The following is a 25,180-nucleotide window of genomic DNA, read 5'->3' as shown; positions in this document are numbered from 1 at the left end:
TACTCGAGATAAGACTAGTCTAAACTCTTCGTGAGATCCAACCCAGAACCAAAATGAGAAGAGACTTGAATCAAAATGGAGAACATGGTTTTATCATTGACCCCGTTTCATTTGAGCAAAACGGTAAAAAAAGAATTAAATCTCTTCTGTTTTATGGGTAATACTCAGCAGAGAAAAGGCATGGTAAAAAAAGGAAATCTGCGACATTTGGACCATGCAACTCGGCAACTTACATGTAGTTTTTAATTAAGTAACCGCTTAAACATCAAGGTTTTGATTGAATTTGTTGAAGCACTTCTAGGAATTTTGTAACGTGCAGCCACAAGGTAAAACTGCTTCCAGCAAATATCAGGCTTTTATGACCTCGGGATTATTATGTAGGACATTACTTTCAACAAACTTGTCTGATCAAATTATATTAGCTACAGTCATTGCATTTTCTTTATTGAATACAAGTGAACAATCTGATGTTGAAATTTACAGGTGTAAAAGTCAACGTGGCTTTAATTTCATTCTAGAATTTCTACACCACAAACAGCTGGGTGTTTTCTCCAAAAAGATAGTCCTCTGATTAAGGGTGAATGGAATTATATTCGGGACAGCAGTTCTTAAGTTCAGGGGTGGTGGTTCATATTCATTGACTGTTTGCGTAAGAAAGGTGCTAGCCAAGCGAAGTTATCCTAACAGACTGCGACTCCCAAAAGCACTCTAAAAAGGCTGGATTTTATAAGTTGAATGTTTTGATAGGCCAGGGGGGTGACAAATACAGAGTGTGAATGCAGCCCATTCACGAGGCCAGCGGGGATTTTGGGGTGCTCAACCCAGGTCTCTATTTATGGGTTTATTTACTCCTTATTCAACCCAAGCCTCAGCCTTCCATTCAAGTGTCAATCCCTATGTTTAGATAGCATTTCAATTTGGTTCAAGCTTCCAGATACTTAGGCCCAGAGAGTTTTGCTTTCCCTTCATAAAATTCTCTGATTTCTTCGGTGGTTTTGGTTTTTATTTGTATCGATTGTGCGTTTTTTTAAGTTTAGCATCTATTGGGGCAGTTGGTGGGATTATTGAGTAACAATGATTTTTTGCTTACTGAATTGGGGGATTGACTAAATCTGACCCGAATACATTTGAATTGAGTTTTATGAAAGAGAGCAATTGCCAATTGACTGAGTGAACTGCATTTTATTTTACACTACCTGAGATGTGCATACTGCAGGGTTCTGCCCACAGTGGTTGGTTGCAGAATTTGAGATTCTTCCAAACACCACTGGCAGAATTTTCTGTTTCCAACCACCACACTGTTTCCAAATTTGGTAAAAAAAATTGCAAATTTGTCCTTTCAAAGATTTTCCAGGAAATTAAAAATTGCATATTACCAGTAAAAAAAAAAATATTATCCAAAGCCATAAATTTTAAGAACTTCTTTGGATAATCTTTTGTTTTCGTATGTAAAGAAATACTAGGCAGAACCCTGATACGGTCATAAATAAAGAAACTAACTGAGACACCCATAGTCATAATTTGTTCAAAATTTTAAAAGAGGTTTAAACATGGTGAGTGGGTGATGGATGGGGTCGGGTGGGAGGGGGGGGGGGGGTTGTTGTTGTTGTAATTAAATCCTCTCACCATTGCTCCTTTCATTGGTGTCCTAGCCACGTCTAATAAGGCCAAGGGTGACCAAGAGCTAAAGACAATTATTGCAGCTAGCTACGATTTAGCAGATGGGACCCTCAAGCCCGGTTTCCTGCTTCATGCGAAGCTAGTTCCAAGGCGTCACAAAGGGAAAGGGAGCGCGCACCGATTGTTGCATCACCAAAATTCGCTGCGCATTCACCCGGCTTCACTCACCCTCACTCATTTTGACATTTAGTGGAATTGTTCAAAAACAAGCAACACCCGATTTGAATCTCAAGTTTAAAAAAAAAAACAACGATAGTGACACATGATAGTTAGTAGAGCAAGGACTTCGGTGATACTTCCCACAGACCTCCTAAGTCTCACGCATTAGGCGTGAGACTCACGCATTAGGGGTCTGTCTCACGCTCTCTCGCGCCGCAACCATTTTCTCACGCATTGGGACCAGACCAGAGAAAAAAATAAAAAATAACGACAATACATTGCCATATTGCGCACGTGTGTACAAAAACAAAACAAAGTTTGCACAATCTTCAGATTGCACGCAGTTTATCAGAATCACCAACTTGAGCTGCCGTACAAACATAGCGCAAATTTGCAGATTGCGCACGCTTTTGCTCTCTCAGCAGACAATTCGGCAGAGCGCAAAACGCACAAGTTTGTCCCAATTCGTTTGGCAAATTCGTTCATTGCGCTCAATGAGCATAGACTCTTTAACAATAGTGAGCGGAGGATTTTAGGCATAATTAGCATAATTTTTAGCCAAAAAATTATCTTTTGGGGTAAAATAATCTAACACAATCGACCCTGCACATTAACCAGCAACATCTCCTGTGTACCTCATGTGAGTTTGAAGTATACTGAAGAGGTTTTTGATGCCTTTTTTTTTTTTTTTTTACACAATTTTTTTCTTCGGGCGGCTATTCCGTTCTCCGAGAGAGAAAAACAGGCCTTCCACAATGATTTTTTTTTAGGGGGGGGGTAGGCTTCGAAAAATCTCACGCACGGCTGGCCTCTGAACTTGGCATCTCTGTTCCTATGGAGGTACTTAATAATTTAATAAAGCACAACAAAATATTAACCATTGCAAAAACTTAAATCATGCAAAACAGTAACCAAGTTTAGCACCCAAGTAGCAGTAGCAGATTGGCAGAGACAAAGTTTAACAATAATTGTATTTTAGCTTTCTAACTCTTTAGTTTAAAAGCTCACTTTAATTCTCAGCAAAAGAACACAATCATCTTCCTGGTAAACAATGAGAAGTGAACAGCCTACGGCAACAAACAAACATCGAACTGCCTAACCCTCCCTCATCAATGCCACAAAAGCAAGCCGTCATAAGGACGTCCGAGGCCCACTGTCACACCACACCACCACTAGCAAACCCAAGAAAAAAATTGTTTTCGAATTCGGTGTCCGGGGTCCAGCCATCTCAACTTTCGAGAAGAACTGCCATGCTCTCTCAAAACAAAACAAAACAACAGAATGAGATAAAATGATACTTACAATACGTTATGTTTCACAACCATTGAATTCGTGGCGAGAACGAGAGGTATTCCTAGGCAGGTCCAATTACTACACCTACATGTACCCTCCACGAAACCTTTTATTTATTTAAACCTTTATTTCGTTTTTAACCAAAAGTCGTCCTTATACCGCACTACAAAAAAAACTAACTAAACACACCACATAACCAACCCATGCCATAACGTTACGCTCATAAGAGCTCAGAGCATTATTGTGTACCATACGAGTATTCTAGCTCAACAAATAGGGGTTGCCACAATATTAGTCATTTAAAATCACATCTGTAATGAACAATATGTATTATTAATTGTTGTTAATTTAGTACAAACTTATATATATTGCCTTAGAAAAAGTGTTGTTTTGGAAAATGGACTTTTCAGAGTTAATTTGGTACTACCACTCCCTGTTTTGTCAAATGGACACCCCCATACGTTTTACTTAATGGAACGGTCTGCCTCGCAGACTAAAAAATGTTGACGGCTTGTCAAAAAGGATGTCGGACACTTCGTACCTTTGCCAATGTCAGTAGGGATTTTTCATGAATTTAACTTCCTTTCTGGACTCTGGTTGAACAACGGCATTACACTTTCCTGATAAAATGTTAACTTTCCTGCTGAAATGTTAACACTACATTCACGCATCCAGATCCAGACAACACGAATGAGCCCACATAACAAGACAAGGAACCCGAGAGGGCGCTATCACTATTTTTACCTAATGCATTTTCGGGAGCTCCATACAGAGAATGGGTGCTCCACACAAAATAAGCTCCCTATCAAAAAATGCTAAATGCTAAAATATTCAAAAATACTTTTAAAAATATCTCACCTCACACGCTTTTTAACAACTGAATTGCAGTAGAATGCAGTTTTTTATGCGCTCGATGGAATATCGATGGCCTTGAAAATTCACTGGACTATGCCTGCAATATTTTTATCCAGCTTACTGCTTCGCACTTTTAAAACAATTTGATTTCTACTTGAATATAACTCTATAACCAAATTTTTCTTAAATTTGTAATAGTGTGATTTTTTCTAATTTTAATCTCTGTATATTTTCCTGTAATTCGACCTCCAGTCGCCATGGGATTTTGTTTTTTTAAAGAATAAACCAATAATGAATGAATGAATTTGGAGTAACAAAAACGCAGGTTATGATAACTTGTCTTAATTACACAATCTATCAATGGCAAATTATAAGCCAACAGTAATTGAGGGTTGCATGTAATAGTTTGGTGCATGAATGGTTGCCTTTTAATGTATTTCATGCACTGAACACGCTTAGAAGTTGTCAAAGACTAGTCTTCTCACTTGGTGTATCCCAACATAAGTATAAAAGAACAAGCATGAGAAAATTTGAGCACAATTGGTCATCGAAGTTGCGAGAAAATGATGGGGAAAAAACACCCTTGTTGGACGAATTTGTGTGTTTTCAGATAGAAATAGAAGACTTCTGGCTATAAGTCTTTTATTATTTTAGTGAGAAATTACCCCTTTCTCAAAATCTATGCTACTTCAGTCTCAAAATCTATGCAACTTCAGAGGGAGTCGTTTCTCACAATGTTTTATACTATCAACAGCTCTCCAATGCTCATTACCAAGTCAGTTTTTAAGTTAATATTTCTTTTGAGTAATTACCAAATGTGTACCTTCCCTTTAAGAAGTGTAGAAATCAGAAAAACAAGACATCAACATTGGCAGCAAGATGAATAATTCCTGTTTATTTGTTCCATATTTACAATGAATTAAATAAAACTTTGAATAGAAAACTTGCAGTCAACCCAATTGAAAAACATGTTATCCAAACACGTACTATTTACAGAGTTTTGCTAAATGCATTGTAAAGATTTCCTTTCTAAAAATTGATACAAAGCCACACCTTAGAAGCAAATTACTTGTTATCGTGCTGCCACAATCTTAGATATGTTAGTTAACTTGTGGCCTTTCAAAACCCTCTACATTGGCTTAGGCTTCGTCGGCCATCTTGAAGTTATGTTCTTTCCACATGGGACTTCAGAATGGCTTATGAAGCTAAAGCCACATCCAAAACCTAGGTTGTGAATAAGACTCTGGGATGGATCAAATCTGCAACTGACACTTGAGGGCGCTGTAACAACAACCTCTACAGGAAACTAATAATAACAATAATAACAAAGTTGACAAAATTTCTAAAATTTACAATAAGCACTTTTCTCTGTTCATTTCCATGAGGTTAAAGGTCATTGTTACAGCACTCCAACAGAGTTGTGCATTATAGAGCTTTTTGTACACAAAACAGCTTATTTACATGGTTATTATGTACAAAGTATAAACAGTATTTGGAACCCAACAATAAGCCTGTATGGACAACAACCGAAAGTTATCTACTTTAAAATATTTCACTAACTGAATGGATTATTTTTGTTTCTGGAAGTTGCAAGACAAAAATGTCAACATATGATTTCCTACCATTTGGGGAAAGCTCCATTTAAGAATGTCTTAGTTTGGCCACAAAAAGTCGAAAAGTTAAAAAACATCCTTTTCACAGATTTTCTAGCAAATTTTGACACCCATTTGAATAAATCCTGGAATGAACCTTGCACACAGTAGAGCACAGAATCTGACTCGTAAACGTCGCAAGCAAGATTTAATTTGTCTGATGTCGTCGAATGAACTGACTCAATTGAGAGCATTGTTGTCCTGCATCAGCTATTCCAAGTGCTTATGATTTGACTGACGATTTCCCTTATTTGCATCTGGTAGAAAAGTAACCTTAACACCTATTTAATGAACTCTAGACAATAAACACACAAATTTAATAGTTCTGGGTATAAAACTCCTACACTAATTGTTGCAAAAACTGGAATGTCCTTTTTTAAAGGCACATGTGATATGGTGTTCCTTCTTTTCACTTAAGGGTAAAAAAAAAATTATGTTGGCATAACCCAGCCTACCCTAAAAATACGGTCGACCCTGGGTATTTTTATTTTTTCAAGGGAAGAAATTTAATAATTAAAATCTATTAAAGACATACAAATAAAATAAATGTCATCAAGAGTTAAGAAATATACTATTTGTTGTGTGTAGCCTTGTTTTCTTTTGTTATCATGTATACTACCAGTTTAAACAATTAGAAAACATGTCATTTTCGTTGCTGGGAGGAACAAAATAAATAAAAAAACCTACCTACCCATTTTGGGGGCTCGCTACGCCAACATAATTTTTTGGGTTTTATGCCTTATACTAGTACAGGTTAGACTCTCACTTTTATATCACAAGAGGGCGGTATATCTTTTAAAGCAATAGACCTTTTCGCAAATACCGGGGCGCGCGCGTAACGCTTGGAATTAGGTGCATTGTGGTCTAGCAGGTATCCAAATTTGATCCATATCTATCCCACAATGCACCTCATTCAACAGTCTGCGCTTGCGCTTCGGTATTTGCGATGAGGTCTATGCTGTTTGTAGCTGCACCAATTCAGACGGAAATACATATCTGAGAGTAAGGGCCCATTTGAGTTCCGGATTAGCATAGCAAGTGATTGTGTTTACAAGTTTGTAGGTTTTGTTTGTTTAGATGATCTTCACATCAAGAGACACATCAAGAGAACTTGACAAACTCCCACACGGGGATATAAGCTGGCAAACAGCCAATCTCTCTCATACAAACATTGGCTAATGTCTACGATTATGAATTGCACAAATCAAGAAATTGTGGTCCAGTAACTAGACGACAATACTTATTCTAGTCATTTCCAAATCGGCTGTTAGGTTGGTGGGATTTGAACCAACAACCTTGTGATGGCAAGTCCTGTAGTCTCATCACTGGACCACGGTGACCATCATGCTTCAGAGCTACAGAGATTAAGTTCACTTTTGAGGATTTCTTGGTTTCATTAACAGAAATTTAGAATAAAAACAATTGTCATTGAGTTTTTTTTTTTATGAAATAAATAGATTAAAAATGAGAGGAAGTAGTGTTAAATATATATTTCAATAAATTGGAGAGAATACTTAGTAACTGTTTTTTTTAATACTATACATGAGCTCCAACATTTATGTACTGTATAAACACTACAAATATTAAAATGAATGCATTGTTTTTTTTTCTTCTACTTTTTCCTTTTGTTAGAGTGTACAAAATAGTACATTTGACAAAAATTATTTCAACAGATTTGTTCAGCTCAGCATTTTTCGAAACAGTTGTCCGAGGCCTAATTCCATGAGGCTATTTTAGCAGAAAATTCTGCTTAGCAAATTCTTTTGGGGATTTGACAAAATTATTTTAAAAGTTTTTTTTCCGGCTCATTATTTTCTGTAACAGTTGTCCAGGGCCCAATTATATAAAGCTATTTTAGCGGAAAATTCTGTTTAGCAAATTCCTTTGGGGATTTGTTTCCGATCATTGATGAGTAAATCTGGGAAGTTGTATGTTTTCAATACAAAATTTTGTACACATGGGAGCTAGATGTACAGGTATGTCTATGGTATCATCTTGTTGCCTATTGGGTCTGCAGCCGATTTCACGAAATGCTAGGATTAATCCTATCTCGAGTTAGAATGGCGAGTAACTCGTCCTAACTTAAGATGGGTTCAATGCATCCTAACGTCTATGGATATGGAACTTAACTCATTCTAAGTCCTAAGATAAATCATAAGTTAGGAAGAGTTTGGTGAAATCGACGGCTGGATCAATCTATAAACTGAAACAATTCTTATCAACGAAAAACAAAAAAACAACAACCCTCAACTGCTAAGCACTGTTTTCAAACTAAGCGGGGAAACAGTACTGACCATTGTCCATTTATAATAGACTTCTTTTTTACATAGGCTGAGTATCAAACCTGCAGATAGATGCAACAGAACCGATTCCCATGCAGATAATAGCAAAAAACAAAACTAAAAATTGAGCAAAAATTGTATAAAGCTCAGCTAGGTGTTGTCTCCTCTCCATTCCGTTTCTTGAACGGCGAGTTTGGTCTCGGAGTATATCTCGGCTCGTTGGAGGTTGCATAAGAGCTTCCAATCTTGGTGGTCGGTGAGAAGGAAGCGAAGTAGTCGGCGGCGAACGCGACGACGTCCTCGGGTTTGCGTAGGAGAAGGAACTGGAGGAAGTCTGCCAAGAGGGCTTTCAGTTCGGGGTGGTGTCTCATGTATGTAGCGTGGTCTCCTTTCAACTCCTCCTGAAGAAGGGGAAACGAGAAAAAATAAATCAGAGTAGATTGTTAAACTGTCATCTGTGTAAATGATGTTTAGGGCTTGAACTTTGCTCTTGAGGGGGGCGTGGGTGGGTTTCACAAAGAGTTAAGACAAGTCTTATCTCGAGTTAGGACGAGTTACTCGTCCTAACTTATGACTAGCCTTAAGTATTTAGTATCTCCTCGGACTAGTCTTAACTCTTTGTGAAATCGACCCCTGGTAATTTTCCTCTGGTAAGGGGCACTCTATGAGGCAAATGTAAGTTGTATTGGAACTTTGCAAAGGGAACCAACAGCAAAAGCAAACGGCACCATGACATTTGCCGTGGGTGCTGTGGGTTATTAAGAGGGCGGGATGTTTGAATCTTTGCATGATGTTTACTTGAGGGTACAACTACATCATGTGAACATCTCTTTTGGGAGGAGTGTTGGCTCTGAAAAGAGCCGGTGTGGTCTCAACATTTCTTTTTAGAGCCAACACTCCTTCATGTGGCTGTAACTGCAAGTTACTGGTAATAGTAACTCTCTGTTATCTCTTAAAAGAGTGTTACATTCACGCCACTCTGACCCAGAGATAAAAGTTTAAACATGTTATAGTCAAAGTTTGCATACACTAAGAGTGATGGAGAAGTAAGCCTGGACTTACATGAAGGCCATGGATTGTCCTGGAGACCCAAAATTTCCCATAGACTTTAAATTTCTCCAATGGAAGTGCCCCTTTGCAAAATAAAAAATGGCCTTGCCCTCTCACAGATGATAAAAATGTGGTAAAGTTATAATATAAAAAAACAGCCCAGCAAAGTTACGCTACACATCAGAATAAACACAAGCCAATCAGCAAGGAAACACATTGGCCGTTAGCAAAACAAAACAACCAAAACAAATCTTCATCATTCCAACGAAAGAATGACATTGTTAAACACCCAAAATCTCACCCCCCAAAATCGCACCTTCTGTATGCAATTAACAGGCAATTAATAATGGAAAAATGTGGTTAGAAAAAGTTAGCGATTCCTTTGTAGGGTAAAGACAATCCCCTTCAATTGTTTTCAAGCAGATGAAATGAAGTACAAGAAATGATATCGATGATTTCCGAATCCCCAACAGCCACCGCAGTAAGTACCGTTTTGAAGCTTTGCATGGTGTGGATGATAGAAAGAAATTACTATTAGTAAATTTGCAGGTACAACATTATGGCATCGTGGTTAAGAGCACCGGACACAAACTCTGGCGTTCTGATCAGCAGAGTGTACATGGAGGTTCGAGTCCCGATCAAGACACTTTTATCCTTGAGTAAGACACTTTACCATAGTTGATTTGTCCTTCAGATGGGACATGAAGCCAAAGGTCTTGTGTACTAAGTTTGGCAGTGCATGTAAAAGAACCCAGAAAACTTATCGTGGAAGAGGGAGGGGTTAACCCGGTGTTTCTGGTTCACAAAGCAAGCACCCTTGTTTACAGGTTTCCTCAGGCTTGCAAGCTACAGTGTAAGGGTAGGGGTTAACCCTGGTGTTTCTGGTTCACATAGCAAGCACCCTTGTTTACAGGTTTCCTCAGGCTTGCAAGCTACAGTGTAAGGGTAGGGGTTAACCCCAGTGTTTCTGGTTCACATAGCAAGCACCCTGGTTTACAGGTTTCCTCAGGCTTGCAAGCTACAGTGTAAGGGTAGGGGTTAACCCTGGTGTTTCTGGTTCACATAGCAAGCACCCTTGTTTACAGGTTTCCTCAGGCTTGCAAGCTACAGTGTAAGGGTAGGGGTTAACCCCAGTGTTTCTGGTTCACATAGCAAGCACCCTTGTTTACAGGTTTCCTCAGGCTTGCAAGCTACAGTGTAAGGGTAGGGGTTAACCCTGGTGTTTCTGGTTCACATAGCAAGCACCCTTGTTTACAGGTTTCCTCAGGCTTGCAAGCTACAGTGTAAGGGTAGGGGTTAACCCCAGTGTTTCTGGTTCACATAGCAAGCACCCTGGTTTACAGGTTTCCTCAGGCTTGCAAGCTACAGTGTAAGGGTAGGGGTTAACCCTGGTGTTTCTGGTTCACATAGCAAGCACCCTTGTTTACAGGTTTCCTCAGGCTTGCAAGCTACAGTGTAAGGGTAGGGGTTAACCCCAGTGTTTCTGGTTCACATAGCAAGCACCCTTGTTTACAGGTTTCCTCAGGCTTGCAAGCTACAGTGTAAGGGTAGGGGTTAACCCTGGTGTTTCTGGTTCACATAGCAAGCACCCTGGTTTACAGGTTTCCTCAGGCTTGCAAGCTACAGTGTAAGGGTAGGGGTTAACCCTGGTGTTTCTGGTTCACATAGCAAGCACCCTTGTTTACAGGTTTCCTCAGGCTTGCAAGCTACAGTGTAAGGGTAGGGGTTAACCCTGGTGTTTCTGGTTCACATAGCAAGCACCCTTGTTTACAGGTTTCCTCAGGCTTGCAAGCTACAGTGTAAGGGTAGGGGTTAACCCTGGTGTTTCTGGTTCACATAGCAAGCACCCTTGTTTACAGGTTTCCTCAGGCTTGCAAGCTACAGTGTAAGGGTAGGGGTTAACCCTGGTGTTTCTGGTTCACATAGCAAGCACCCTTGTTTACAGGTTTCCTCAGGCTTGCAAGCTACAGTGTAAGGGTAGGGGTTAACCCCAGTGTTTCTGGTTCACATAGCAAGCACCCTTGTTTACAGGTTTCCTCAGGCTTGCAAGCTACAGTGTAAGGGTAGGGGTTAACCCTGGTGTTTCTGGTTCACATAGCAAGCACCCTTGTTTACAGGTTTCCTCAGGCTTGCAAGCTACAGTGTAAGGGTAGGGGTTAACCCCAGTGTTTCTGGTTCACATAGCAAGCACCCTTGTTTACAGGTTTCCTCAGGCTTGCAAGCTACAGTGTAAGGGTAGGGGTTAACCCTGGTGTTTCTGGTTCACATAGCAAGCACCCTTGTTTACAGGTTTCCTCAGGCTTGCAAGCTACATTGTAAGGGTAGGGGTTAACCCCAGTGTTTCTGGTTCACATAGCAAGCACCCTTGTTTACAGGTTTTCCTCAGGCTTGCAAGCTACAGTGTAAGGGTAGGGGTTAACCCCAGTGTTTCTGGTTCACATAGCAAGCACCCTTGTTTACAGGTTTTCCTCAGGCTTGCAAGCTACAGTGATTAAGTTCACTATGAGGCATCCTTGGTTTCATTACCACCAATATATCAGAATAATTATAATACTGATATTTAGGAGTGTTTGGCTCTGAAAAGAGATGTCATGGTCTTGCCTTTTTAAACAGTCTACTCTTTTCAGAGCAAACACTCCTCTCAAAAGAAATTTAAACATGGTTGTACCCGCACGTTTACTATTAATAAGTTCTTTCCTATCATCCGCAATATTTCAGTATTCATCTGTACCTTACTCAGAGGGCTGTGGGTTCTTAGAGTCTCCCTAAAAACACCAAGAAAAATATCCTTAAACTTTACAGACAAAGTCCTGGGAGAACAAGGTTTAAAGACTCTGGACACTATTGGTAATTGTCAAAAACCAGTCTTCTCACTTGGTGTATCTCAACATATGCATAATACAACAAACCTGTGAAAATTTTAGCTCAATTGGTTGCGAAGTTGCGAGATTATAATGAAGAAAAAACACCCTTGTCACTTGAAGTTGTGTGCTTTCAGATGCTTGATTTCGAGACCACAAAATTGAAGGTCTCAAAATCAAATTTGTGGAAAATTACTTCTTTCTCAAAAACTATGTTACTTCAGAGGGAGCCGTTTCTCACAATGTTTTATACTATCAACAGCTCTCCATTGCTCGTTACTAAGTAAGTTTTTATGCTAACAATTATTTTGAGTAATTACCAATAGTGTCCACTCAAAGATATATATTGTGTAGATCCTCCTCCTTCGACTAAAGTAAATTATTCTGAAAATAATACCGCGCTGAGGGCACAAAAATATTTGGGAATACTGAAGATATCAGTAGACCTGAATCCTGAGTGGATTTAGCATAAAACCTCCCCCCTGGTCTGTCATCATCACTCATCATCTGGTAAAAGAACCAGACCTGCAAACCTATAATAAATTAGATACTGTTTTGTTTTAAACTTTCTTCACTTCACTAAGCACCTGCGCCTTAGAATAGAAACCTAGAATGGTGAAGCTTCACAAATGCTGGCATGCTTCATTGATTGCTTGATTGATTAATTAATACATGGACTGATTGATTGATAAATTTGACCCTAAACACTACATGTACCTTGACAAAGGCACAGTAAGAATTTGGATGACTTGGGACTGTAAAGGCCCAGTCACACAGGCCCCGATAACGAGAACGAAAACGAGAACGATAAAAATGCACGACCTCGATTGGTTGAATAAGCGTCGGCATACTCTGGGTGGAGCAATTCAACCAATAGAATGCGTTCTCTTTGCGTCGTTATCGTTATCGTTTTCGTTATCGCTGCAGTGTGACTTGGCCTTTAATCCTAACCGAGCTAAGGTCACTCGTCAAACAGTAAAACAAATTCCAATCCTAGAACTTCCATAGTAAGTTGAGCAATACCTTTCTATCCAAAAATTTAGAATACAGCTGCATATCTTCCTCCCAGTTTAATGGTTTGCGAGGTATGGCGTTGGGTTGACCCTGCTCATCTACTGGGACGACGACCGGTAACTGGAGTAGTCTCATTGTAACAGGTGATCCAACTTGGACTCTACTTGTCAGATGCCTAATGAAAGGTGGGAAATGGTGACATGGAATTAAGTAAGCTTGGGCGGTTCCTTCGGTTACCCGGTTCTACCCAGTTCCAAATTGAAAACCGGACCGGCAGTTCCACTCTTCTGTGGAACCGGGTACCCGCTTTTGTCGGTTCCGATTTCAAAAGACCGAGTCCCAATTATAAAAGACTCTGTGGAGCCGATCCTGCGACGAACCGGCTCCAGAAATTGAGGCTTGATGTTGAAAGCAGTGACCGCAGATACACTGTGCAAAGGCTTCAAGCCGACATGAGCATCAACTATCACATGTGGCTGCATTATTATACAACACACAGTGCACAGCCCCCTCTAATGCATAGGCATCTACAACCACCACCTGTATATCTCATGCATGCTGAGTCCAAAGTCCAACCAGACAGCACGTTGTGATTGGCTGCCGATATATCCATATTCATAAAAGCTTGTCCCATGCACAAAACACACAGTACTGTATGCATGTACAGAGACGGCACACTGCATGCACTATGGACATGACGGATGTACTACACTACGCACGTACTGCACTACGGACGCACTGCACTACGGACGTACTGCTTGCGGGCCAAATCAAAGACTTGATAAATGCAGGGAAAATAGGTGCTCGGTGGCACGATGTCTGATTGACTTGGTTGGTATTCTGGTATTAATTTTTTCGTTAAAAATAGATCGGCTCCGATTGTGTGTGTGTGTGTGTCCGGACCGATGTCTGATTAACTTGGTTATTTTCAGTTAAAATAGATCAGCTTAATTGTGTGTGTGTGAGCTCGGGACAGGCGGCTTATGTTTTATATTGAATTGGAACCGGGTATGTCTCAGAACCGAGCTTTTTTTTGGAACCGGAACCGAGCCCCAAATTTCTGGAACCGCCCAAGCTTAGAATTAAGGTGGTGTTTATTTTCAAAGCAAGGTATTCTTTTGGTAACTACTCTACAAATAAAAAAAAATTAATATCCCGATGTTTCGACCCAAGCAGAGCCTTCGAGCAAGACTCTGATAAGGTAAAAATGTGAGACCATTAACCATTTTTTGCATTTATATCATAGGTTCGTTTGGTTGGTGAGCAGTTTACCAAAGCTAACTCTATTTTCTACTCTACAAATTAATGACCATAAAGAGTTACTTTGTAGGGAATAATGACGAGTTGTTGATAGTATAAAACACAGTGAGCATCAACTCCCTTTGAAGTTATATAGTTTTAGAGAAAGATGTTATTACCACCCCAAGTTTTGAATCTAAACTCAGGCATCTGAAAGCACACAATTCTATTAACCATGGGTGTTTTTCTGCAACTTAAATGACCAATAGAGCCAAAATTTTCACATGTTGGCTATTTTATGCATGTTAGGATACACCAAGTGAAAATACTGGTTTTTGAAAATTACAGACAAAAGTATATGACCTGCCATTAAGTCTTGTTAATAAATGACTACAAATAAATAAGGATAACTGATGTTGTCAACAAAATGTCTGAACCTTGTAGTGTCTTAACTATAGAGACAGTTGTTTTTCAATATTTCAACAATCCTATTCAATTCCTTATGTGTTTTTTTGTGAGGAAGAAAGGAGGTAAGCTCACCCATCCAATGAGAAGTAAGTTTGCCATGTAGTTGGCAGGTCTGAACTGGATTGAATCGTTCTCTCAATTCCTGTAACTGTGATCTCATCTTCACCCACCTTCTGAAGACGCTGTTCAAGAGGTTTCTGGAAGACAGTGTTAAGATGCAAGATATGTAAGTAAAACAATGCCAAATGAGTTGTTTATGGAGAAACAAGCCTAAAGAGGGGTGACGTTTTCACAAATGTTTTTGTTGTTGTAAACTTGAGTGCTAAAACATATCTCAGTATTTTATATTGGCAACTTACTTCCTGATAAATAACATCAAAAAAGTGGTTAAAATTAGCATTGAAAGAAATTGAGTTGATGTACTTGTATGTCCAATAAACAACTCCATTGTAAAAAACCCTTATTCTCAATTTCATTCTCTCATATCTCTTGGTGTTTCTACTGCCACAACTTTTAAACCAAAGGTGGTATCAACATGGGGTTTTAACAATGGGTCGACCCTGCGGTACTCACTCGGGTGAGCCCCTGACAAGAGCTAATAAAACGAACACACTCCCAATCTCGTGGTGTTGTCATGCGCATTGGGTCACCCCCAAGTGACCCACTCTACAAGCAGGGCACTGGGGGCTGACCCGGGTGAGCCCCTGGAATGACGTCAAAGCTTTTCGAACGCACCGGGGGCAGACCGGGGTCGACCCAGGGAAGCTAATCGAACGCACCCAATATTGAAGCATAAAAAGTGCTCTTTTCAAATGTATACAAACATTACCAAGGTTGACAAAATTGATTTTATCACATCACTTAATGTGGTCAAACTTGTTAGATACTTAATATTTATCCAAGTTATTGCTGTTGTTAATTTTTTTCTTTCCTCAACTCTTTGTTTGTTTGTAGTGTGTGCATATTTGTTTGAAATTTAAAAAAGGTCTTGCACTTTAATAAAGAAGAATTTTTTATTAATTTTTTCCCCTTCTATTGATGACCCAAACTGAGGAAATGTAACTCTAAGACAAGATTGCTTTCTTGATTTGAAAAGGTAAAGAATGTTTTTCAAATAACAATGTCAGTGTTCTTCTTACATATGTTGCACGGCAAAGGTTGGCTTCTGAGTCGAAGGACAAGAATTCCATATTCTCAGGAATTCCTTTCTTGACCATTAATCTCTCAAGAATCAGATTGGAACCTAGAAAAAAAAAAGGCAACAAGATGTCGTTATTGAACCAAATTAAATTCAGAAAATAAACATAGAACTTTACTAGAAATAGACTGGAAGACAAGTCTTTAAATGTTTGTCGTGGTGATAGCGTTCCAAGTCTCTTCGCGATTCTCGCGACACTGGCGATGTTCTCGCAAGACTGCTGGCTCCTACAAGAGTAAAGCTCTCGAAATAATGGTCTCATGAACAGAGCTAGCAGCCTTGCTGGAGCAGTCTTCGACTGAGGAGAGCAAGCTTCTGAGTGTATTACGCTATCACGACTTGTCCACAAGTCTATGTTAGAATGTGTAGAAGAGTTTCAATATCAAGTTCAAGTCTAAACCAGCAATTGAGCAATTGTGACTGTTCATTTTGAATGAAACCATGACGGACCATACCTTCAGATATGAAACCTGCCATAGAATCCAGGCTGAATGATAAAGCAGTTCGCTGAACTTGCTGTGGAAAGAATTAAAAAAGAAACAAAAAACAGTGAAACAAACACAGGCATTAAATTTAACCCTTGTAGGAAAACAAGTAGGAACATTTTCTTGAGTAAAAAGGTTGACAAACATGTACACATGGTATAGATAACTTTTTGGGCTATTTAAAAACCAGTCTGCTTTTTCAACGATTTGTATTTATTTTTATTTATTTATTTATTTAGTATTGAAATGGCACACTGCCCATGGTAACGAGGTTGGTGATGAGAGCTATCGAAATCGCTTGCTGCCATGGTAACCAATCGGTATACTTACATCTCCTTGTGTGATGACTTTGTTGACGACGTATTGCCCATCTTGTAATCTCAAGAATGTCTTCTTGTCTAAATGATTGTCTTCAAGCTGTTGGAAATTAAAATCAATATATAGTTGGGGTAATGAAAAAAGTGACGAAAATTCATCCATAAGATTATATTGTAGGATTTGAAACTTTGCATGGTGGAAGTATAACTAAGAAAGGTTTGCAGTAACACCATGTGAATATCTTTTTAGTGTTGGTTCTGAAACGTCCCAACATTTCGATCACTATGCTCTGAGTGTCTTTAGGAGAATGCCGGACTTATTTAGCTGGATGCTGCTTATGGTAGCGCCTTGCAAGGGATAGTTTTTTCCAAAATTCAGAATTTTCAGATAAAACTCTGACACATTAATATTCCTTAATTTATTTATGACTTCTTTGTTTCTTCAAAATCTTACTTTTGTAGATGCTTTAACAATAATGGCTAAGTTCGCACAAGGACCATTTGCCAACTAGCGGCCTTTATTGACTGGTACTAAAAAACTGTTTGGCACTAGACACTATCTGCCTCAAGTCAACAAATGATTCTTGTGAGAGAACTTGGCCAAACATGTGTTCAATGTTTGCTTACCTTCACATACTCATGATGCTGATGTTCCAAGGTTTGCAGGTTTTTTGAAACGTACGCTGCAAATGAAAATCAAATCAAACATTAATATCTGAACGTGATCTGTAACACCAGTGTACAACAAAATACTGCATTGATACTCTCTCATTGTCAGTGATGACAGTGTTTTGCAAGTGCTTATTGACCCGATTTACCTGACCCCTTCAAACTTGGTTACTCCACTTAGGGACTAGATTAAGTTTCTCTGTGAGATACCAGGGTTCTTCGCATGCGGAAGCTAGCCTATCTGTACTAAGTGTATAATGCGCACAGTTGGGCTAATATGCAAACCATAATTTATACTTTTTGTTATTTTATTTTCAATATTTTCACACAAAAAAGAGAAAATCATTATGCACAATTTGCGTGACGATATGTGGACATTTAAGAAAAAAAAATATTAAAAAAAACACAAAAAAAACAATACATGTAGAAGGCTTTTAAAACCAAAATAAACACCACGTAGAAAACATTCCAAAGACCTTGTTTCAGTTCAGTGTGCTTTGGCCAAACCTCCAACAAATTTGGGTTCAGATTGCCCCCCCCCCCCCCCCAGTTTTGAAAAACCCCAAAAAGAAACCCTAGGGAGAATCCTAAAAAAGCACAGGGTGCGTTTGAGGCATTTTGTTGCTGTTAGACACGCATTTACAGGCCTTGAACTTCGTTCTTGAAGTTTGCACAGGAATTTTCCTCTGGTAAGGAGCTACTTCTACATGTATAAGGAAAATATAAACTTAATAATAATAATAATAATAATAACAATAATAATAAGACTTGTAATGCGCACATATACACCCTGCTGGGTGTTCAAACTTGTAATGAAACCTTTAAAAAAGGGACCAGAGCAAAAGTACAGGGCACCGCGGCAACTTCTGTGGGTGCTGTGGTTTTATATCTTCCATTGCAATTTGATTCCCAACATGGCAGACCATGGACACTGCAGTGGCTGCATGTGACGCCCATGCAAACGGTCAATATGAAGTAGGGACAGCAGAAATATAAGTACTGCCTTTTATTATTATGAATATTATTATACAGTGCACATAAAGGTCAATAGATTGTTATCATGATAAAAGCGCACAGATTCTGTGGGGTCACTCAATTGTACAAATAAAATTTGATATTTTCAATGAATGGCAGGGTTGTCCAAAGGATTTTTCAAAACTGTTGAGCCCTTATTGACCCATATTTTGGAGGTTTGGCCAAAGGATGCTGAATTAAAGCAAGGTTTTTGAAAGGTTTTCTACTTTCTCCCAAGACCGCATTACTTCGAAGTGAAATGGTTCGTAAAATGCTTTCTCCTATTGAATAGCTGATGTACTTCTAGCCAAGTAAGTTTTTATTGGCATCAATTTTAGGGGTTGTTACCAAACATACCTTCACTTTAAGCTTTAATAGCTGTCATTCATATTCATGCTCTCATCATTCACAAGTATTTACAAGGTACATACATGTACATGTAGGTGTTTTAAAGGTCACATTATTAACGGTGATGTCTACCCCAAGCATTGACGAACATCCTAACCACTTTGTCCAACCACTACTAGGTACACACGATTGCATACATCTAACCAACTAATCGTTTAAAAATCACCCAGGGATGAGATTTATGAATGTTGACAAAAATGTTCCTAAAAATTGGCTTAGGGCTAGGGGTTCCCCCTTATTCTGGACCAGATGTTACAATTCAGGAGGTTTCCAAAACGCGAAGTTAAAATTGAAAGAAAGAAACAGCGTATAATTGTTGTTTGTATCACTAAACACACGAACCAGACTTGACACAAGTTATAAAGCTTTCACCTGGTACATGTACATCATGAAAGCATCTAGAGATTCCCTACCAATGGTGGAATATACTAGTGTACTGTGGAAGTGTCGTGGCCGAGCGGTTAAGAGCACCAAATTCAAACTCTGGTGTTTCTGATCAGCAGAGTGTGGGTTTGAATCCCAAGCCGTGACACTTGTGTCCTTAAGCAAGACATTTAACCATTGCTTCGTCCTTCGGATGGGACGTAAAGCCGTTAGTCCCATGTGTTATGTAACGCATGTAAAAGAACCCAGTGCACTTATCAAAAAGAGAAGGGGTTCGCCCCGGTGTTCCTGGTCCGACCGGCAGCAAATTGTGCCACAGCACCTTGTAAAGCATTACATGGTGCTATCAGAATTAGGTCTCATAATCCAATCGTAGTCCCACATCTGGCAGGAAATACTGCATGTTACAGTGCCAGGAGCGTCACTGGGTGATGGACATGTGCGCTATATAAGAAGCCACAATTATTATTATTATTAACAAGACGTTTAAATGACCTTGGCTTTGCTGAATACAAATCCACTGTTTCAATATGATGAGTCTGAGGGCTTTGTCACACGAGGCAACTTTTACAGGCAACTTGGAGGCAACCAACTGCAGTGCATGCTACAGGAACACTTTGGTAGCACATGAGTAGTTTGTCAAACAATGTCTTGATTCACAAGAAAATTATGAGAACATTTAAACGTGAATAGACTCTCATCTTAGAGATTGCCTGGAACTGGTTGCCTGTAAAATGCCCCGTGTAACATTGTCCCATAGAAATAGAACTCGGAGAACGCTGAGCTCAACCACCCTCTGTGTGGTCTGTGGACGCGGCGTATCAATACCGCGCAATACACGCGTATGGCAAAATTATCATCGTGTGACACGCGCATATGGCAAAATGGCAAGATATCAGCGCACATAGACCATTTCTAGTGTTTTCATTGGTCAATGATGATGTCATTGTATGGCAAAATTGTATGGCAAAATATTTTGCCATACACGCGTTACGAAAATGGCGTGTGCGCGTCCATAAAAATGGTCTCGCAACGTATCCGCACGCACAATGAGACACTCAGCGTTCTCCGGGTTCTATTTCTATGCATTGTCCTAAATTTATTTATTTATTTGATTGATTTATTTTTTGCTTTTTTACCCTGGAGAGACCTATCAGTGAAACACTGTTTTTCAGAGGTGCCTAGCAGCTACAAACAAACATTACAATTTAAAAATATACTATGTAAAATAACTAAATTATTAAGAGCATCACATGTATCACTCTTAGTAGTAACTTCTGCAATAGCAATTAAGCAATGTCCATGAGGACAGATTGCACTGAGGCATTAAGGTCACTAACAAGGCCAGGGAGGATTTGGAATCTAATAATATTAAAATCCTCATCAAATGTAGGTTTGAAAAATGGAAATTTTCCCAGCCTGTAATCAAATCAAGTGGTCATCTACACATGTACACAGTCAGTTCTCTGCACAATTTAATATGGCACCATACATGTACACAACCTGTGCAGAACGGGTTAAAAGGGTTGGTCAAACTCAATGGAAAGTGTCACAAAATATCAGTATACACTACATACCAGGGTCCAATGTCATAAATGTCTTTGCTAAGCAAAACAAGAAATGACGTTAAGTTTTCCTGTCTTTTTTACCATGCAACTTTATGCAGAAGAGATAAAAACCCCGCTCCCCACCGCCCCTCCCCCATCGGGTGCAGAGGTTGGCTATCGAAGTAAGATTGACCGATACACTGGAACTGCACAGACAAGATGACAATCTAGAAGAGGCCTCTGCAAACTTTGATTTTTTCTTCTTCTATTTAAGACAGAATTTTGATTTTCAGTTGTTGAGGGGGAGAGTTCCACTCAGTAGTACTATTCAGGAGGTTTAAAAGACTCTAAGATTTACCAGAAATAACATTTTGACAGGTTTGGCCTCAATAACGACATTTGTTTCCCCCTTTTATTACCGCTTTGCTATTTTTGAAGAAAAATTAAAGGCTCAAGGAGAATGAGAAAAAATAAAAATAAAAACCCTGAGAAATCGCATGCCTCAGTATTTCTTTTTACCCAACCCACACAATTAAGAAAAAAGGTCAACATTTATAACATTTATTATTCTGAATAGCCTCTAACTAAAACGATAGCTCCACCCCAATCAAATATTCCATCCTGTCTCAGAAAAAAATAATTTCCTGATTTCTCGAAGGCTTATAGAGTTATTTTACTAAAACCCCACAAACGTCAGTGTGTTGCCCCCACAATGCAATAGGAATTGGAAAGCATTATTCGAGACAGAGAGAAAATTGATTTTCCCGATAAGATTTCCTAGGAAGTCAAAGTGCCTAGACAGCAAATTACAGACAGTGTGGGTATTTAAAAAAAACATATTCTTCCTGATTGGCTTGTGTCCATTTCCTTATCATGAGGAATGTTAAACCAACATGAATTATAATAGGAGAAGTTCTAATTACTCTTAACCCATATATTAAAAAATAAACAAACAAATAAAATGTAATTTCTCTTTTTTAGGCTAAAAATTATATTTGGTCCTTGGAAACAACTAGGAAATATTATTTTGTACAATGCTGACCTAATATAGGCTTTATAAGACTTTCCAGACTTTTTATCACCTTTGTTATCAACAATCGGAAATCAGACTAAAGAAGGAAGATCATCATGACTGAACATTATCCTCAATTTATTTGTTTTTCCGGCACAACAGAATCTCATGCCAATATTGAAGTCAATTCGCAGTACAGAAGACTTGAATTGGACGAGGGCCAATGGACTATAACACTGACTAGTTAGTTATGTGTGTGCCAAGATGTTAACTTTATGTTTTTCCACATCGCCAGACAATAAAAAGAAAAACAGGAGCTCAAAAGATATCAGAGAAACCAAATTACCAGTCCCTAGGCTCACAGCTTTCAAAAAGTCCTTATTCCAGATGCATAAATGTATTGTATTGGTATGTTCATGCCGAGATGTAAACACCATGTTTTTACCCCATTGCTAGACATCGGGCAATAAAACAAAAACCAGAGCTCAAAAGATTTCATTCAAATAATATTATAGTGCTAACAGCTTCCAAAAAATATCCTTATCCAAGAAACATAAATCTTTTGACTAGTTATGTGAGTGCCAAGATGTAAGTACCATGTTGATACCACATTGCCAGACAATGAAAAAGAAAACCGGAGCTAGCTTTGAAACAATACGTGTTCACAGCTTTCAAAAAGTCCCCTATAAATCCTTATCCCAGACGCATGAATGTCTTGACAACATCTTGGCACCATCAATAGTTTATCTTATAAAAGGTTACTGTCTCGGGGGAGACTGGATGATGACATCAAGAAGCATGGAGTACTGAGTTAAAGGGACTGTGCTCCTTGGAGAGTTACAGTAAACAACTTTTAAGTTAAATTAAAAGTAGAATTACAGGTGAGCTGAAGATATCAATACCCCAACGGAGTTAAGATAGTCTTAAGAAAAAGGTTATCGGAGGTCCAAATCGTCTCTTATGCAGGCCTGTAGGTTCTTGTAAGAATAAAGCCTGGTTCATACTTCCTGTGGATGCGAATGCGATACGAATGTTGACGTCACACATTCTTAACGAATCTATCGCCGGGGTGGAGTTTTGCTCAACTCTCTGGTGAATATTGCAGCGAAAACAGGGTTGTGACGTCAAATTCACAATCGCATTCGCATTCGCATTCGCAGGAAGTTTGAACCGAGCTTATATGGCAGTTCTACTGCAGTAAAGGACATTGGAGTAAAGAAAATTAAAGATTTAACACATGTACTGTGCAACGACTATGGACATTAAATATCAGGCCTACAGAAGTAGAAAAAGACAATGATTTCTCAATGTCCTTGTGTACAAAACTTTGCGCTGCCAGAACTCCAGCAATGGCAACAATCATGCAGCACTTGTTTGTATGGATTGGTCCAAACAATTCTGTATTTTACAAATTTTGTAAATTTTATAAATCTGGCGACTAAAAATCAGGCGACTAAAATAGACCGTGTCTGTTCCCTGACACCAACTCTGAAAAAATATTCCTACAGATCCCAACATAACATAAAAGTGAATTCTAACTACCGTAACGATCTTTCCTATATCATTTCACAAATTCCTCATAATTGTATAAATAATTCTAGTATCATCCCCCGCAGCACACTCCTTCAGATCTGACAACAAGACAAACTCAAAATCTCCGGCCAGAATTTGCAAAAAATCAAAGGAGCTTAAAGGCACCTGGAAATCCTTGTTCATGGCAGCAAAAAAAACCACCTCACCACTTGAAAAACTTAAACACCTCAGACGCTGCGAGTTCTCTTTACCTGTGACTGACGTCCCCATGGGCACGTTGTCCAGTGCCCCGTGGCTATTGGCGTGAATCAGTAAACAGTCTTGTCCACTATGTCTGGCTAATTCGACGCTGACGGAGAACTCTCCAAGCTCCTTGCCGGCATCTGACGTCGTCACGAGAGCATCCGTGAAGAAGATGCTTTGAAGATCGTTGGGAGCTGACGGAATAAGAAAATAGGAGAATATAAAACAACTTGGAAGGTTTGCTTTTAACAATCTGTCAGATCTGTCAAAACACATTTAAATTTTTGCAAAATAATCAGTAATCATCCTCTATAATTGATAAGTCACGAGAGTGTCCGAGAAGAAGATGCTTTGAAGATTGTTGGGAGCTGACGGAATAAGAAAATAAGAGAATATAAAACAACTTGGAAGGTTTTCTTTAAGAATCTGTCAAAAATCTGTCAAAAAACATGTAAATTTTTGCAAAATAATCAATAATCATCCTCTAGAATTGATAATAAGCCACGAGAGTGTGAATCAGAAAATAAGAGAATACAAACCAAACTTGGAAGGTTTTCTCTAAGAATCTGTCAAAAGTACATATTTGCAAAATAATCAATGATTATCTTTAAGAAACAATAATAAGACACTAGAGCGTCCGTGAACAAGATGCTTTGAAGATCAATGGAAGCTGTGAATCAGAAAATAAGAGAATACAAACCAAACTTGGAAGGTTTTCTCTAAGAATCTGTCAAAAGTACATATTTGCAAAATAATCAATGATTATCTTTAAGAAACAATAATAAGTCACTAGAGCGCCCGTGAAGAAGTTGCTTTGAAGATCGTTGGGAGCTGTGAATCAGAAAATCAGAAAATATGAACAAGTTGGAAGGTTTTCTTTAAGAATCTGTCACATATAAATGTTGTCAAAATAATCAATGACTATCCTTTAAAGACCTGCTTGAACGAAAATGTCAAGTCGTGAACTTTGCTGAATTCCACTTTAAATGTTTTCGATGAATAAGGAAATCGAGTCATATGATTATAAATAGGTTTCAATTGTGTAAAAAAAACAATCATTTTGTATGCCCTTGTCCAGAGCTTTTCTGCGAGATTTGCGAAAAGCCCCGTTACGTAATCACTCTCAAAACGTCATAAGTAGATAAAGCCGCTTTGTTGCAGCGTGGATGTATAACAAAGCAAACTCCCACAAATGACGTCAGCGGCATTGTCCTTTGACGCCCGCTCTCAATGGCAGAAGTGTTTTTAGTTTTTCAAAAAACCTTTAGGTAGGGGCCTGATTTTTTACTCGATAATTACGAAAAGTTCAGAAGTGTACACATATCAAAATTACATTAAAATGGTGAACAAGTGCATTATAAACAAGTAAAATCACCATTTCTGTTGAAAACATTCCGCTCAGGTAGCTGTTTAAAAACAATAATAAATGTCTTATTTACGAACTTGCTTTACCTTAGAGACCCCTAAGTTTTTTTTTACCCCAAGAAACTTGTTTTCCCCCAAAGAATTGCAGTGGCTTAATCCGTAAAATGAAAAAAACACGACAAGTTCTTAGAAAAATTGAGAGAGAATTAAAAGACTAAGCAGGGCTCTCCCCAGGATTACTAAAAACTGGGGGCATTCCAGACCAAATTGTTTTGGCCATGCTGTATTAAAACTAGAGGTGCTCAAAATGTTTTTTTTTCCACTTGGTGTTAATCTTTGGTTTTAAAGGATCTTTTGTGCAATCAGGGGCATTCTGAATGACTTTCAATTTAAGATTTTGTAAAATGTTTATCCTGAAGCCCCCCCACCCCCTAATAATTTTTCTTTTTTGC

The 25,180-nt window shown here is 38.8% G+C and overlaps 2 protein-coding genes across 2 annotated transcripts in view; both read right to left on the bottom strand.

The window, feature by feature from the left end:
* LOC117300387 (ly6/PLAUR domain-containing protein 6-like) overlaps positions 1-3,283 on the bottom strand; it is a 62,758-nt gene extending 59,475 nt beyond the window's left edge. Inside the window, exon 1 of the mRNA XM_033784166.1 lies at positions 3,142-3,283. The gene's annotated coding sequence lies outside the window, so the exon portion shown is untranslated. The remainder of the gene's footprint in view (positions 1-3,141) is intronic.
* A 4,471-nt stretch (positions 3,284-7,754) lies between these two features.
* LOC117300110 (ciliogenesis-associated TTC17-interacting protein-like) overlaps positions 7,755-25,180 on the bottom strand; it is a 39,710-nt gene continuing 22,284 nt past the window's right edge. Inside the window, exons 3-10 of the mRNA XM_033783806.1 lie at positions 23,372-23,557; positions 17,181-17,236; positions 16,567-16,653; positions 16,207-16,267; positions 15,693-15,796; positions 14,626-14,750; positions 12,856-13,021; positions 7,755-8,322 (exon numbers count right to left, since the gene is read on the bottom strand). Coding sequence (XP_033639697.1) covers positions 8,068-8,322; positions 12,856-13,021; positions 14,626-14,750; positions 15,693-15,796; positions 16,207-16,267; positions 16,567-16,653; positions 17,181-17,236; positions 23,372-23,557 — 1,040 coding nt within the window. The 3' untranslated portion in view covers positions 7,755-8,067. The remainder of the gene's footprint in view (positions 8,323-12,855; positions 13,022-14,625; positions 14,751-15,692; positions 15,797-16,206; positions 16,268-16,566; positions 16,654-17,180; positions 17,237-23,371; positions 23,558-25,180) is intronic.

The sequence above is a fragment of the Asterias rubens genome, chromosome 15 (assembly GCF_902459465.1).
Source record: "Asterias rubens chromosome 15, eAstRub1.3, whole genome shotgun sequence".
Lineage (NCBI taxonomy): Eukaryota > Metazoa > Echinodermata > Asteroidea > Forcipulatida > Asteriidae > Asterias > Asterias rubens.
This window is presented reverse-complemented; position numbering and strand designations above follow the sequence as displayed.